The sequence below is a fragment of the Ranitomeya imitator genome, chromosome 2 (assembly GCF_032444005.1).
Source record: "Ranitomeya imitator isolate aRanImi1 chromosome 2, aRanImi1.pri, whole genome shotgun sequence".
Lineage (NCBI taxonomy): Eukaryota > Metazoa > Chordata > Amphibia > Anura > Dendrobatidae > Ranitomeya > Ranitomeya imitator.
The window spans coordinates 348890530-348906882 of NC_091283.1; the positions used below are offsets into that span (position 1 = coordinate 348890530).

Sequence of the window (16353 nt, forward strand, 5' to 3'; positions counted from 1 at the left end):
ATTAGATCATGGGGCTGCATAAAGTATGCCAAATAAAGACAGCTACTGGTATATAAGTGCCGTAATTACGTGCACAGCGCACAGAACCATATATCAGGTAATACTGTGTTAAAGTGAGAGAGGGAGGGGGCATATGATAACCATGCAGTTGTACTCAGTGTATTGGCATCAAAAAGTGCTGTAATAAACACTGGGGAGTGAAAATATCACCGTATGCACTGATAGGTTATATCATATAACACAAGCCTCACTTCATAAGTGGATAAATACCTGTGAATGGTATGTGTCAGGAGTCTGTGCGCGCCAAGTCTGGGTGAGGTGGAGGCCTCCTGCGCCCAACAAGCGCCGTTTCGCCACTAGCTTCTTCTAAATGGGGCGTGGATGGTTTGTTAAGTGTCAGCGGTGTTTTTATAATCTGGCTCCAGGGAGGGGGAGGTCCGTATCTGTCATCAATAGCGCAGGAGACAGCGCTTCCGGAAGTCAGAGGGGGCGTGCCGGACCCACGCGTGCGCAGTAGACATCGGGACCAGGAGATAGGGACATGCGCAGTGGAAGACGAACTGCCATGGGTGGGAGATGGCTGGGCGGGATCGATCCATAATGAAGGGAGGAGACTGGGCGGGATTGGGATAAGATGGAACTTGGAAGCTATGCCTATGGTATTGTAAGGAAGCCTACGAATCGTGGGTGGAACAGGGGGGTGGGGCATGTTTAATAACAGTAGATGGTGTTGCCCTGAAAAAGCAGGGGGGTAAAGTTTACAAAGAGACAATAATATGTGCGCCGAGGGCGGGGACACACCAAAGGTGACATTACAATGAGCGTGCCATGCCCAATAAAAGGAGCAATGAGGAAGGGAGGGAAAGTTTAAAAGGGGAAAGTGCGTGGCAAGCAGTGATAGCGGTGTATGATAATCCACCGTGAAAACAGGGGGTTAAGTCCTGCCAAATGGTAATGGGGAGTGCGCGGAAAGTGGGAACATGGAAGTGGTGCTGTTGTACTACGTGTACATAACAAGGTGGACAGAGGGGGGGAGGGAGGAGAGATGGTGGGTCATGGAGAGTAAAATGCTTGACGTGGTGGGGAAATATGTTAGGTGTCAAGGAACACTTAAAGGAAGGTAGGTATAACCGTCACATACAGTGATATTATACAGTGATATCAACGGATATGGGCATGGCGATGCTAAAAAGTCATGTTTATGACATGGTGATGACTGTGGTAAACAGTATATATAATAAAAAAGATATATATAAAAAAGGTAATATAAAAAATGCTAATAAGAGTATATGTACAGGGTATAAAAATGACGTGTAAAAGGGTGAGTGGTGATGGTGAGGAATGTATGAAAGTTGTGGGGAAATAAAACTTTTTTTATTATATAAACATAAGGGTTAAAAGATGTACCTATGGTGAAAACAAGGGGGTGTAGGGATGGTAAAAAATGAAAGAAAAACCCGATATGAAGGGTGTATCCAATTCTGGATGCCCATTAAGCCCATGCTATAAAATAGAGTCCTTACAAAACAGGTCACGGCAGGGAGCTTCCCCATAGACATCATCATAGTTCCTTATTTTTTGCCACATAAAGTCCCAACAGTGCCGGAATTTGAAAAAAATTTGTGGATGTGGAGAGATATTCTTATCCTCATCCAGGAGCCTTGAAATGGTTCTGAAGAGACTTCCGGTCATAGCTGTAGGCCATTCCATAAGGAGAAGGGGAGAAAAACCCAGTGGAAAACCAGGGACATGGAGAAGTCCGACATGTGGGATACTTGATCTGGGCCGGGCCATCTTTCAGATATCCAGGCAGTACCGTCGTGGAGCACAAAACAACGTAAAGGAACATCAGTGTGGGTAAGTCTAAAATGAATGAGAGCAAGTTAATAAAAACCTATAAAAAAGGAATACGAATACCAATATTAAAAACACTTTAAAAACAATCCATAAAGGAACGGTTACAAAAAAGAAATGAAACCAAAGTTTTCGTTTAGGCCGCGAGGGGTGACCGTGTCCAGGCGGTATATCCATTTACTTTCTAATTGTGCCAAGGATTTAGCCAGATCCCCACCACGAGAATCTAAGTTAATTTGATCGATGGCTTTGAAGAGGAAGCTTTTAGGGTTGCAGTCATGGTGAATTTTGAAATGGCGTGGTATCATTTTTAAGAGAGACATGTCCGTGATGGTTTTGGCTTTTTCAATATCGTGAATATGCTCACGAACCCGAATTTTCATTTCTCGTGTGGTTAATCCGATATATACAGTGGGGCAAAAAAGTATTTAGTCAGTCAGCAATAGTGCAAGTTCCACCACTTAAAAAGATGAGAGGCGTCTGTAATTTACATCATAGGTAGACCTCAACTATGGGAGACAAACTGAGAAAAAAAAATCCAGAAAATCACATTGTCTGTTTTTTTATCATTTTTTTTGCATATTATGGTGGAAAATAAGTATTTGGTCAGAAACAAACAATCATGATTTCTGGCTCTCACAGACCTGTAACTTCTTCTTTAAGAGTCTCCTCTTTCCTCCACTCATTACCTGTAGTAATGGCACCTGTTTAAACTTGTTATCAGTATAAAAAGACACCTGTGCACACCCTCAAACAGTCTGACTCCAAACTCCACTATGGTGAAGACCAAAGAGCTGTCAAAGGACACCAGAAACAAAATTGAAGCCCTGCACCAGCCTGGGAAGACTGAATCTGCAATAGCCAACCAGCTTGGAGTGAAGAAATCAACAGTGGGAGTAATAATTAGAAAATGGAAGACATACAAGACCACTGATAATCTCCCTCGATCTGGGGCTCCACGCAAAATCCCACCCCGTGGGGTCAGAATGATCACAAGAACGGTGAGCAAAAATCCCAGAACCACGCGGGAGGACCTAGTGAATGAACTGCAGAGAGCTGGGAACAATGTAACAAGGCCTACCATAAGTAACACACTACGCCACCATGGACTCAGATCCTGCAGTGCCAGACGTGTCCCACTGCTTAAGCCAGTACATGTTCGGGCCCGTCTGAAGTTTGCTAGAGAGCATTTGGATGATCCAGAGGAGTTTTGGGAGAATGTCCTATGGTCTGATGAAACCAAACTGGAACTGTTTGGTAGAAACACAACTTGTCGTGTTTGGAGTAAAAAGAATACTGAGTTGCATCCATCAAACACCATACCTACTGTAAAGCATGGTGGTGGAAACATCATGCTTTGGGGCTGTTTCTCTGCAAAGGGGCCAGGACGACTGATCCGGGTACATGAAAGAATGAATGGGGCCATGTATCGTGAGATTTTGAGTGCAAACCTCCTTCCATCAGCAAGGGCATTGAAGATGAAACGTGGCTGGGTCTTTCAACATGACGATGATCCAAAGCACACCGCCAGGGCAACGAAGGAGTGGCTTCGTAAGAAGCATTTCAAGGTCCTGGAGTGGCCTAGCCAGTCTCCAGATCTCAACCCTATAGAAAACCTTTGGAGGGAGTTGAAAGTCCGTGTTGCCAAGCGAAAAGCCAAAAACATCACTGCTCTAGAGGAGATCTGCATGGAGGAATGGGCCAACAACAGTGTGTGGCAACCTTGTGAAGACTTACAGAAAACGTTTGACCTCTGTCATTGCCAACAAAGGATATATTACAAAGTATTGAGATGAAATTTTGTTTCTGACCAAATACTTATTTTCCACCATAATATGCAAATAAAATGTTAAAAAAACAGACAATGTGATTTTCTGGATTTTTTTTTCTCAGTTTGTCTCTCATAGTTGAGGTCTACCTATGATGTAAATTACAGACGCCTCTCATCTTTTTAAGTGGTGGAACTTGCACTATTGCTGACTGACTAAATACTTTTTTGCCCCACTGTATGAGTTTGCATGGGCATGTAGCATGGTAGATTACCCCCTGGGATGAGCATGTGAGGTGTCTCTTATCTCAAAGTTTTTGGAGCCATCAGAATTACTGAAAGAGGATGTTTTTCTCATATTGAGACATGCTTTGCATCCACCACAGGGGAAAAAAACGTTTTGAAAGGGCTGAGTTGTGAGTGTGGGGGTAGGGTCGTAGTGGCTATGTACCAGTAGATCTCTTAGATTGCGGCTCCTTTTAGCTACCATAGAAGGAGAGGAAGGAAGGATTTTCCGTAATATTGGGTCCGTCATAAGGATATCCCAGTGTTTTTGGAAGGCTGATTTTATGTCTTTCCACCGGTTGTTATATGTAGAGATATATCTCACCTGATTACTATTCTCCCGGGGTTTTTTGACGGAGTAGAGGAGTTGTTCCCTAGGGGTGTTTTTGGCTCTTCTATACGCATTTTTGATGCTTCGTTTGCTGTATCCTCTGTTTAAAAATCTTTTTGTAAGGTCAGCAGCCTGATCCTCAAAATTAGAGGTTTCAGAGCATATTCTTTTGGCTCTAAGGAATTGGCCAACTGGTATGCCTTTTATGGTAGCCGGTGGGTGTGATGAAGTGGCGTGTAGTAGGGAATTTGTAGCTGTAGGTTTTCTGTATAGGTTGGTATTGATTGTGCCCTCTGCTGAGATTTTTATGTTGATGTCTAGGAAGTCCAAGTCTCTTCCATATTTGAATGTTAGAAAAATGTTGGATTTGTTGTTATTGAGCTTGGCCATTAATGCATGAAGGTCCTCCACAGTTCCCTCCCATACAAACCATACATCGTCAATATATCTGATCCAGTCCTGTACACCCTGTATTTCGGGGATGGCATCACTCTGAAAAATTTCTCTTTCCCATGCACCTAGGAAGAGGTTTGCGTATGAGGGGGCACATGAGGCCCCCATAGCTGTACCCTGTGTCTGTAAATAAATATTTTTATTAAACGTGAAGGCGTTATGCGTAAGGACAAATTCCAAGAGGGTTAGAATTAATTTAATTAGTTCTGGGTCCAAATTGCTAGTTTGTAGATACCAAGCTACAGCCTTGAGGCCGTCCTCATGTCTGATGGAGGTGTAGAGGGCCTGTACGTCTGCGGTCACCATGAGCATGTGGTTTTCCAAACAGAGATTATTTAATTTTTGAAGGGCCGAAGTTGTGTCCTGAATATAGGAGGGCAAGGTAAGGACTAGAGGTTTTAAATAGAAATCAATGAAGTCCAAAATGATTTCACATAGACTACCATTGCCCGAGATGATGGGTCTTCCGGGTGGGTCCAAGGGGTCTTTGTGTAGTTTAGGGATTAGATATAGAGTGGAAAGTTTGGGATGGAGTTTTTGAATGTATTCCACCATTTTTTTGGTAACAATGCCTTTTTCAAATGCTTTTTCTATTATGTCCAGGAGCTCAGTCTGATATTTTGTGAGGGGATTAAAGCACAGTTTTTTGTAGCAACGGGGGGCGTTTAATAGTTTGTGTGCTTGTTTTTCGTACATGTGGGTTGGCCAGATTACTAGATTGCCCCCTTTATCTGCTGGTTTAAATACTACGTCCTTCAGGGATTGTAGGTGGGTCAAGGCAAGTTTCTCCTCTTTTTTAAGGTTAGAGGTCCAATATGGTTTCTGCGCTAGGGCTTCAATCTCCGTGGTAAGAACCCTAGTAAACACCTCAATGGCTGGGCATGTGTTTATAGGGGGGAATTTTTTGGATTTGCTAACTAGTTTGTGTGGAAAATTACTTACAGTTGGTGATGCATTTTCCTCCAAAAGCTCCTCCAGATTCCTTAATGTTTCCCTTTCTTCCACTGTGGAGAAGGTGTCATTTGTGTCATTTTTGAAATGTAGTTTCTTGAGGATGAGCTTCCTGAAAAAGAGGTGTAAGTCCTTCACTGCGGTGAAAGTATCTAACCGACAGGAGGGTGAAAACGTTAGACCCCTTTCCAGAAGGCTCACCTCAGCCATAGATAGTGTGTGTTTGGACAGGTTAATTACCTTCAATTGGTCACCCTGTGTGCGTAGTGCCTTAGACCTGGTAAAAATGTCTGGTAGTCTTCGTGAGGTTTCGCCAGCTTTATTTTCACCCTCACTAAGGGAGGTATTGTTGTCCGAGCTTGATATGGCTGAGCTCACAGAAGGGCTCCTCTCATGGGTACTTTGCGTCTTTTTCCGGTCATTCCCTTTACCTCTTCTTGGAGGATTCTGTCTCTTAATTTGCCATCGGTAGATTTTATTCGTGTCATAATCATTGGTGTCTCTCTGGAACTTCTTGATTTTGCTCTGACAGATCTCATTTTCCCATCTGTCTACATCTTTATTGATTTTGGTCATAATTTTGTCCAAATTGTCAACTGGGACTTCTTTCACAAGCTGTTTTTCATACTCTTCAATCTGGGAATCTATTGACTGCAGAGACATAGTGTTCTTATCTATGATGATTTGAATGAAGTCCAGAGAGCAAGTGGTGGCAGCTGAGGTCCATCTCTTGATGAGAACATCATCTTCTAACTCAAAGGAAGGGTATAGCTGGACTCTCAATCCTCTCGGGATTATTTGTTTGTCCATATAATTTTCTAGAGTTGCTCTGTTCCACCAGAGTCTCGTTTTTTTGTATAAAGCATTCCTGTATACTTTAATCAGATCTTTATGTGTAACCGTTTCACCAGTGGTATTGGAGGCCCCCTGTCTAAATATGTTAGATGCCTTATTCAGCCAGGTTTTTTCCCTGGCTTTAAAGTCCATTATAATGGATAGGCGGACAATCTGTTTATGGAATACAGAAAAAGCGATTATTCCCATAGTCCTATATATAGCACAGGCTGGAGTCACTTCGACATGAAATATCAACACATTTTCAAATGGTGGGTACCATAGAAAAAATGAAGTGAGAAAGAAAATACCAATAAAAACAATACATTTATTCAAAACTTGTTCTAAAAGTGTGTAACAGATAACATTAGACAAAGACGGAGGGGGGGGGGGGGGGTACGGAAACCTCCAGATACCGGAGGAGGCACACCACAGCACTGCGGTACAGTAGACAAATATATCAAAGAGAGCTAAATATTAGATCATGGGGCTGCATAAAGTATGCCAAATAAAGACAGCTACTGGTATATAAATGCCGTAATTACGTGCACAGCGCACAGAACCATATAACAGGTAATACTGTGTTAAAGGGAGAAAGGGAGGGGGCATATGATAACCATGCAGTTGTACTCAGTGTATTGGCATCAAAAAGTGCTGTAATAAACACTGGGGAGTGAAAATATCACTGTATGCACTGATAGGTTATATCATATAACACAAGCCTCACTTCATAAGTGGATAAATACCTGTGAATGGTATGTGTCAGGAGTCTGTGGGCGCCAAGTCTGGGTGATGTGGAGGCCTCCTGCGCCCAACAAGCGCCGTTTCGCCACTAGCTTCTTCTAAATGGGGCGTGGATGGTTTGTTAAGTGTCAGCGGTGTTTTTATAATCTGGCTCCAGGGAGGGGGAGGTCCGTATCTGTCATAAATAGCGCACGTCAGCAGGGCCGTCCCCCCATAGGCAAAAGGGACTTCCGGATCGGCGCTACATGACACGCAGTGGAACGCACTGCGGTCATGGGAGACAGCGCTTCCGGAAGTCAGAGGGGGCGTGCCGGACCCACGCGTGCGCAGTAGACATCGGGACCAGGAGATAGGGACATGCGCAGTGGAAGCCGAACTGCCATGGGTGGGAGATGGCTGGGCGGGATCGAACCATAATGAAGGGAGGAGACTGGGCGGGATTGGGATAAGATGGAACTTGGAAGCTATGCCTACGGTATTGTAAGGAAGCCTACGAATCTTGGGTGGAACAGGGGGATGGGGCATGTTTAATAACAGTAGATGGTGTTGCCCTGAAAAAGCAGGGGGGGTAAAGTTTACAAAGAGACAATAATATGTGCGCCGAGGGCGGGGACACACCAAAGGTGACATTACAATGAGCGTGCCATGCCCAATAAAAGGGGCAATGAGGAAGGGAGGGAAAGTTTAAAAGGGGAAAGTGCGTGGCAAGTAGTGATAGCGGTGTATGATAATCCACCGTGGAAACAGGGGGTTAAGTCCTGCCAAATGGTAATGGGGAGTGCGTGGAAAGTGGGAACATGGAAGTGGTGCTGTTGTACTACGTGTACATAACAAGGTGGACAGAGGGGGGGAGGGAGAGGGGAAGGTGGGTCATGGAGAGTAAAATGCTTGACGTGGTGGGGGAATATGTTAGGTGTCAAGGAACACTTGAAGGAAGGTAGGTATAACCGTCACATACAGTGACATTATACACTGATATCAACGGATATGGGCATGGCGATGCTAAAAAGTCATGTTTATGACATGGTGATGACTGTGGTAATCAGTATATATAATATAAAAGATATATATAAAAAAAGGTAATATAAAAAGTGCTAATAAGAGTATATGTACAGGGTATAAAAATGACGTGTAAAAGGGTGAGTGGTGATGGTGAGGAATGTATGAAAGTTGTGGGGAAATAAAACGTTTTTTTTTTATTATATAAACATAAGGGTTAAAAGATGTACCTATGGTGAAAACAAGGGGGTGTAGGGATGGTAAAAAATGAAAGAAAAACCCGATATGAAGGGTGTATCCAATTCTGGATGCCCATTAAGCCCATGCTATAAAATAGAGTCCTTACAAAACAGGTCACGGCAGGGAGCTTCCCCATAGACATCATCATAGTCCCTTATTTTTTGCCGCATAAAGTCCCAACAGTGCCGGAATTTGAAAAAAGTCTGTGGATGTGGAGAGATATTCTTATCCTCATCCAGGAGCCTTGAAATAGTTCTGAAGAGACTTCCGGTCATAGCTGTAGGCCATTCCATAAGGAGAAGGGGAGAAAAACCCAGTGGAAAACCAGGGACATGGAGAAGTCCGACATGTGGGATACTTGATCTGGGCCGGGCCATCTTTCAGATATCCAGGCAGTACCGTCGTGGAGCACAAAACAACGTAAAGGAACATCAGTGTGGGTAAGTCTAAAATGAATGAGAGCAAGTTAATAAAAACCTATAAAAAAGGAATACGAACACCAATATTAAAAACACTTTAACAAAGACATGTCCGTGATGGTTTTGGCTTTTTCAATATCGTGAATATGCTCACGAACCCGAATTTTCATTTCTCGTGTGGTTAATCCGATATATATGAGTTTGCATGGGCATGTAGCATGGTAGATTACCCCCTGGGATGAGCATGTGAGGTGTTTTCTTATCTCAAAGTTTTTGGAGCCATCAGAATTACTGAAAGAGGATGTTTTTCTCATATTGAGACATGCTTTGCATCCACCACAGGGGAAAAAAACGTTTTGAAAGGGCTGAGTTGTGAGTGTGGGGGTAGGGTCGTAGTGGCTATGTACCAGTAGATCTCTTAGATTGCGGCTCCTTTTAGCTACCATAGAAGGAGAGGAAGGAAGGATTTTCCGTAATATTGGGTCCGTCATAAGGATATCCCAGTGTTTTTGGAAGGCTGATTTTATGTCTTTCCACCGGTTGTTATATGTAGAGATATATCTCACCTGATTACTATTCTCCCGGGTTTTTTTGACGGAGTAGAGGAGTTGTTCCCTAGGGGTGTTTTTGGCTCTTCTATACCCATTTTTGATGCTTCGTTTGCTGTATCCTCTGTTTAAAAATCTTTTTGTAAGGTCAGCAGCCTGATCCTCAAAATTAGAGGTTTCAGAGCATATTCTTTTGGCTCTAAGGAATTGGCCAACTGGTATGCCTTTTATGGTAGCCGGTGGGTGTGATGAAGTGGCGTGTAGTAGGGAATTTGTAGCTGTAGGTTTTCTGTATAGGTTGGTATTGATTGTGCCCTCTGCTGAGATTTTTATGTTGATGTCTAGGAAATCCAAGTCTCTTCCATATTTGTATGTTAGAAAAATGTTGGATTTGTTGTTATTGAGCTTGGCCATTAATGCATGAAGGTCCTCCACAGTTCCCTCCCATACAAACCATACATCATCAATATATCTGATCCAGTCCTGTACACCCTGTATTTCGGGGATGGCATCACTCTGAAAAATGTCTCTTTCCCATTCACCTAGGAAGAGGTTTGCGTATGTACACGTAGTACAACAGCACCACTTCCATGTTCCCACTTTCCGCGCACTCCCCATTACCATTTGGCAGGACTTATCCCCCTGTTTCCACGGTGGATTATCATACACCGCTATCACTACTTGCCACGCACTTTCCCCTTTTAAACTTTCCCTCCCTTCCTCATTGCCCCTTTTATTGGGCATGGCACGCTCATTGTAATGTCACCTTTGGTGTGTCCCCGCCCTCGGCGCACATATTATTGTCTCTTTGTAAACTTTACCCCCCTGCTTTTTCAGGGCAACACCATCTACTGTTATTAAACATGCCCCACCCCCCTGTTCCACCCACGATTCGTAGGCTTCCTTACAATACCGTAGGCATAGCTTCCAAGTTCCATCTTATCCCAATCCCGCCCAGTCTCCTCCCTTCATTATGGTTCGATCCCGCCCAGCCATCTCCCACCCATGGCAGTTCGTCTTCCACTGCGCATGTCCCTATCTCCTGGTCCCGATGTCTACTGCGCACGCGCGGGTCCGGCACGCCCCCTCTGACTCCCGGAAGCGCTGTCTCCAATGACCGCAGTGCGTTCCACTGCGTGTCATGTAGCTCTGATCCGGAAGTCCCTTTTCCTATGGGGGGAAGGCCTTGCTGACTTGCGCTATTGATGACAGATACGGACCTCCCTGGAGCCAGATTATAAATACACCGCTGACACTTAACAAACCATCCACGCCCCATTTAGAAGAAGCTAGTGGCGAAACGGCGCTTGTTGGGCGCAGGAGGCCTCCACATCACCCAGACATGGCGCGCACAGACTCCTGACACATACCATTCACAGGTATTTATCCACTTATGAAGTGAGGCTTGTGTTATATGATATAACCTATCAGTGTATACAGTGATATTTTCACTCCCCAGTGTTTATTACAGCACTTTTTGATGCCAATACACTGAGTACAACTGCATGGTTATCATATGCCCCCTCCCTCTCTCCCTTTAACACAGTATTACCTGTTATATGGTTCTGTGCGCTGTGCACGTAATTACGGCACTTATATACCAGTAGCTGTCTTTATTTGGCATACTTCATGCAGCCCCATGATCTAATATTTAGCTCTCTTTGATATATTTGTCTACTGTACCGCAGTGCTGTGGTGTGCCTCCTCCGGTATCTGGAGGTTTCCGTTCCCCCCCTCCGTCTTTGTCTAATTTTATCTGTTACACACTTTTAGAACAAGTTTTGAATAAATGTATTGTTTTTATTGGTATTTTCTTTCTCACTTCATTTTTTCTATGGTACCCACCATTTGAAAATGTGTTGATATTTCATGTCGAAGTGACTCCAGCCTGTGCTATATATAGGACTATGGGAATAATCGCTTTTTCTGTATTCCATAAACAGATTGTCTGCCTATCCATTATAATGGACTTTAAAGCCAGGGAAAAAACCTGGCTGAATAAAGGCATCTAACATATTTAGACAGGGGGCCTCCAATACCACTGGTGAAACGGTTACACATAACAAAGATCTGATTACAGTATACAGGAATGCTTTATACAAAAAAAACGAGACTCTGGTGAACCAGAGAGCTGCCACCACTTGCTCTCTGGACTTCATTCAAATCATCATAGATAAGAACACTATGTCTCTGCAGTCAATAGATTCCCAGATTGAAGAGTATGAAAAACAGCTTGTGAAAGAAGTCCCAGTTGACAATTTGGACAAAATTATGACCAAAATCAATAAAGATGTAGACAGATGGGAAAATGAGATCTGTCAGAGCAAAATCAAGAAGTTCCAGAGAGACACCAATGATTATGACACGAATAAAATCTACCGATGGCAAATTAAGAGACAGAATCCTCCAAGAAGAGGTAAAGGGAATGACCGGAAAAAGACGCAAAGTACCCATGAGAGGAGCCCTTCTGTGAGCTCAGCCATATCAAGCTCGGACAACAATACCTCCCCTAGTGAGGGTGAAAATACAGCTGGCGAAACCTCACGAAGACTACCAGACATTTTTACCAGGTCTAAGGCACTACGCACACAGGGTGACCAATTGAAGGTAATTAACCTGTCCAAACACACACTATCTATGGCTGAGGTGAGCCTTCTGGAAAGGGGTCTAACGTTTTCACCCTCCTGTCGGTTAGATACTTTCACCGCAGTGAAGGACTTACACCTCTTTTTCAGGAAGCTCATCCTCAAGAAACTACATTTCAAAAATGACACAAATGACACCTTCTCCACAGTGGAAGAAAGGGAAACATTAAGGAATCTGGAGGAGCTTTTGGAGGAAAATGCATCACCAACTGTAAGTAATTTTCCACACAAACTATTTAGCAAATCCAAAAAATTCCCCCCTATAAACACATGCCCAGCCATTGAGGTGTTTACTAGGGTTCTTACCACGGAGATTGAAGCCCTAGCGCAGAAACTATATTGGACCTCTAACCTTAAAAAAGAGGAGAAACTTGCCTTGACCCACCTACAATCCCTGAAGGACGTAGTATTTAAACCAGCAGATAAAGGGGGCAATCTAGTAATCTGGCCAACCCACATGTACGAAAAACAAGCACACAAACTATTAAACGCCCCCCGTTGCTACATAAAACTGTGCTTTAATCCCCTCACAAAATATCAGACTGAGCTCCTGGACATAATAGAAAAAGCATTTGAAAAAGGCATTGTTACCAAAAAAATGGTGGAATACATTCAAAAACTCCATCCCAAACTTTCCACTCTATATCTAATCCCTAAACTACACAAAGACCCCTTGGACCCACCCGGAAGACCCATCATCTCGGGCAATGGTAGTCTATGTGAAATCATTTTGGACTTCATTGATTTCTATTTAAAACCTCTAGTCCTTACCTTGCCATCCTATATTCAGGACACAACTTCGGCCCTTCAAAAATTAAATAATCTCTGTTTGGAAAACCACATGCTCATGGTGACCGCAGACGTAGAGGCCCTCTACACCTCCATCAGACATGAGGACGGCCTCAAGGTTGTAGCTTGGTATCTACAAACTAGCAATTTGGACCCAGAACTAATTAAATTAATTCTAACCCTCTTGGAATTTGTCCTTACGCATAACGCCTTCACGTTTAATAAAAATATTTATTTACAGACACAGGGTACAGCTATGGGGGCCTCATGTGCCCCCTCATACGCAAACCTCTTCCTAGGTGCATGGGAAAGAGAAATTTTTCAGAGTGATGCCATCCCCGAAATACAGGGTGTACAGGACTGGATCAGATATATTGACGATGTATGGTTTGTATGGGAGGGAACTGTGGAGGACCTTCATGCATTAATGGCCAAGCTCAATAACAACAAATCCAACATTTTTCTAACATACAAATATGGAAGAGACTTGGATTTCCTAGACATCAACATAAAAATCTCAGCAGAGGGCACAATCAATACCAACCTATACAGAAAACCTACAGCTACAAATTCCCTACTACACGCCACTTCATCACACCCACCGGCTACCATAAAAGGCATACCAGTTGGCCAATTCCTTAGAGCCAAAAGAATATGCTCTGAAACCTCTAATTTTGAGGATCAGGCTGCTGACCTTACAAAAAGATTTTTAAACAGAGGATACAGCAAACGAAGCATCAAAAATGGGTATAGAAGAGCCAAAAACACCCCTCGGGAACAACTCCTCTACTCTGTCAAAAAACCCCGGGAGAATAGTAATCAGGTGAAATATATCTCTACATATAACAACCGGTGGAAAGACATAAAATCAGCCTTCCAAAAACACTGGGATATCCTTATGACGGACCCAATATTACAGAAAATCCTTCCTTCCTCTCCTTCTATGGTAGCTAAAAGGAGCCGCAATCTAAGAGATCCACTGGTACATAGCCACTACGACCCTACCCCCACACTCACAACTCAGCCCTTTCAAAACGGTTTTTTCCCCTGTGGTGGATGCAAAGCATGTCTCAATATGAGAAAAACATCCTCTTTCAGTAATTCTGATGGCTCCAAAAACTTTGAGATAAGAGACACCTCACATGCTCATCCCAGGGGGTAATCTACCATGCTACATGCCCATGCAAACTCATATATATCGGATTAACCACACGAGAAATGAAAATTCGGGTTCGTGAGCATATTCGCGATATTGAAAAAGCCAAAACCATCACGGACATGTCTCTCTTAAAAACGATACCACGCCATTTCAAAATTCACCATGACTGCAACCCTAAAAGCTTCCTCTTCAAAGCCATTGATCAAATTAACTTAGGCTCTCGTGGTGGGGATCTGGCTAAATCCTTGGCACAATTAGAGAGTAAATGGATATACCGCCTGGACATGGTCACCCCTCACGGCCTAAACGAAAACTTTGGTTTCATTTCCTTTTTGTAACCGTTCCCTTATGGATTGTTGTTAAAGTGTTTTTAATATTGGTGTTCGTATTCCTTTTTTATAGGTTTTTATTAACTTGCTCTCATTCATTTTAGACTTACCCACACTGATGTTCCTTTACGTTGTTTTGTGCTCCACGACGGTACTGCCTGGATATCTGAAAGATGGCCCGGCCCGGATCAAGTATCCCACATGTCGGACTTCTCCATGTCCCTGGTTTTCCACTGGGTTTTTCTCCCCTTCTCCTTATGGAATGGCCTACAGCTATGACCGGAAGTCTCTTCAGAACCATTTCAAGGCTCCTGGATGAGGATAAGAATATCTCTCCACATCCACGGACTATTTTCAAATTCCGGCACTGTTGGGACTTTATGCGGCAAAAAATAAGGGACTACGATGATGTCTATGGGGAAGCTCCCTGCCGTGACCTGTTTTGTAAGGACTCTATTTTATAGCATGGGCTTAATGGGCATCCAGAATTGGATACACCCTTCATATCTGGTTTTTCTTTCATTTTTTACCTTACTACACCCCCTGGTTTTCTCCATAGGTACATCTTTTAACCCTTATGTTTATATAATAAAAAAAGTTTTATTTCCCCACAACTTTCATACATTCCTCACCATCACCACTCACCCTTTTACACGTCATTTTTATACCCTGTACATATACTCTTATTAGCATTTTTTATATTACCTTTTTTTATATATATCTTTTATATTATATATACTGTTTACCACAGTCATCACCATGTCATAAACATGACTTTTTAGCATCGCCATGCCCATATCCATTGATATCAGTGTATAATGTCACTGTATGTGACGGTTATACCTACCTTCCTTCAAGTGTTCCTTGACACCTAACATATTCCCCCACCACGTCAAGCATTTTACTCTCCATGACCCACCTTCCCCCCCTCCGTCCCCCCCTCTGTCCACCTTGTTATGTACACGTAGTACAACAGCACCACTTCCATGTTCCCACTTCCGCGCACTTCCCATTACCATTTGGCAGGACTTAACCCCCTGTTTCCACAGTGGATTATCATACACCGCTATCACTACTTGCCACGCACTTTCCCCTTTTAAACTTTCCCTCCCTTCCTCATTGCCCCTTTTATTGGGCATGGCACGCTCATTGTAATGTCACCTTTGGTGTGTCCCCGCCCTCGGCGCACATATTATTGTCTCTTTGTAAACTTTACACCCCTGCTTTTTCAGGGCAACACCATCTACTGTTATTAAACATGCCCCACCCCCCTGTTCCACCCAAGATTCGTAGGCTTCCTTACAATACCGTAGGCATAGCTTCCAAGTTCCATCTTATCCCAATCCCGCCCAGTCTCCTCCCTTCATTATGGTTCGATCCCGCCCAGCCATCTCCCACCCATGGCAGTTCGTCTTCCACTGCGCATGTCCCTATCTCCTGTTCCCGATGTCTACTGCGCACGCGTGGGTCCGGCACGCCCCCTCTGACTTCCGGAAGCGCTGTCTCCCATGACCGCAGTGCGTTCCACTGCGTGTCATGTAGCGCCGATCCGGAAGTCCCTTTTGCTTATGGGGGGACGGCCCTGCTGACGTGCGCTATTGACAGATACGGACCTCCCCCTCCCTGGAGCCAGATTATAAAAACACCGCTGACACTTAACAAACCATCCACGCCCCATTTAGAAGCTAGTGGCGAAATGGCGCTTGTTGGGCGCAGGAGGCCTCCACATCACCCAGACTTGGCGCGCACAGACTCCTGACACATACCATTCACAGGTATTTATCCACTTATGAAGTGAGGCTTGTGTTATATGATATAACCTATCAGTGCATACGGTGATATTTTCACTCCCCAGTGTTTATTACAGCACTTTTTGATGCCAATACACTGAGTACAACTGCATGGTTATCATATGCCCCCTCCCTCTCTCCCTTTAACACAGTATTACCTGATATATGGTTCTGTGCGCTGTGCACGTAATTACGGCACTTATATACCAGTAGCT

General features: G+C 43.7%; 1 protein-coding gene across 1 annotated transcript in view; it reads right to left on the reverse strand.

Annotated features, from left to right (window-relative positions):
- The window catches only part of LOC138666539 (uncharacterized), a 195945-nt gene that overhangs the window by 43920 nt on the left and 135672 nt on the right, over positions 1-16353 (reverse strand). Inside the window, 2 exon segments of the mRNA XM_069754751.1 lie at positions 4074-6650; positions 9286-9968. Coding sequence (XP_069610852.1) covers positions 4074-6650; positions 9286-9968 — 3260 coding nt within the window.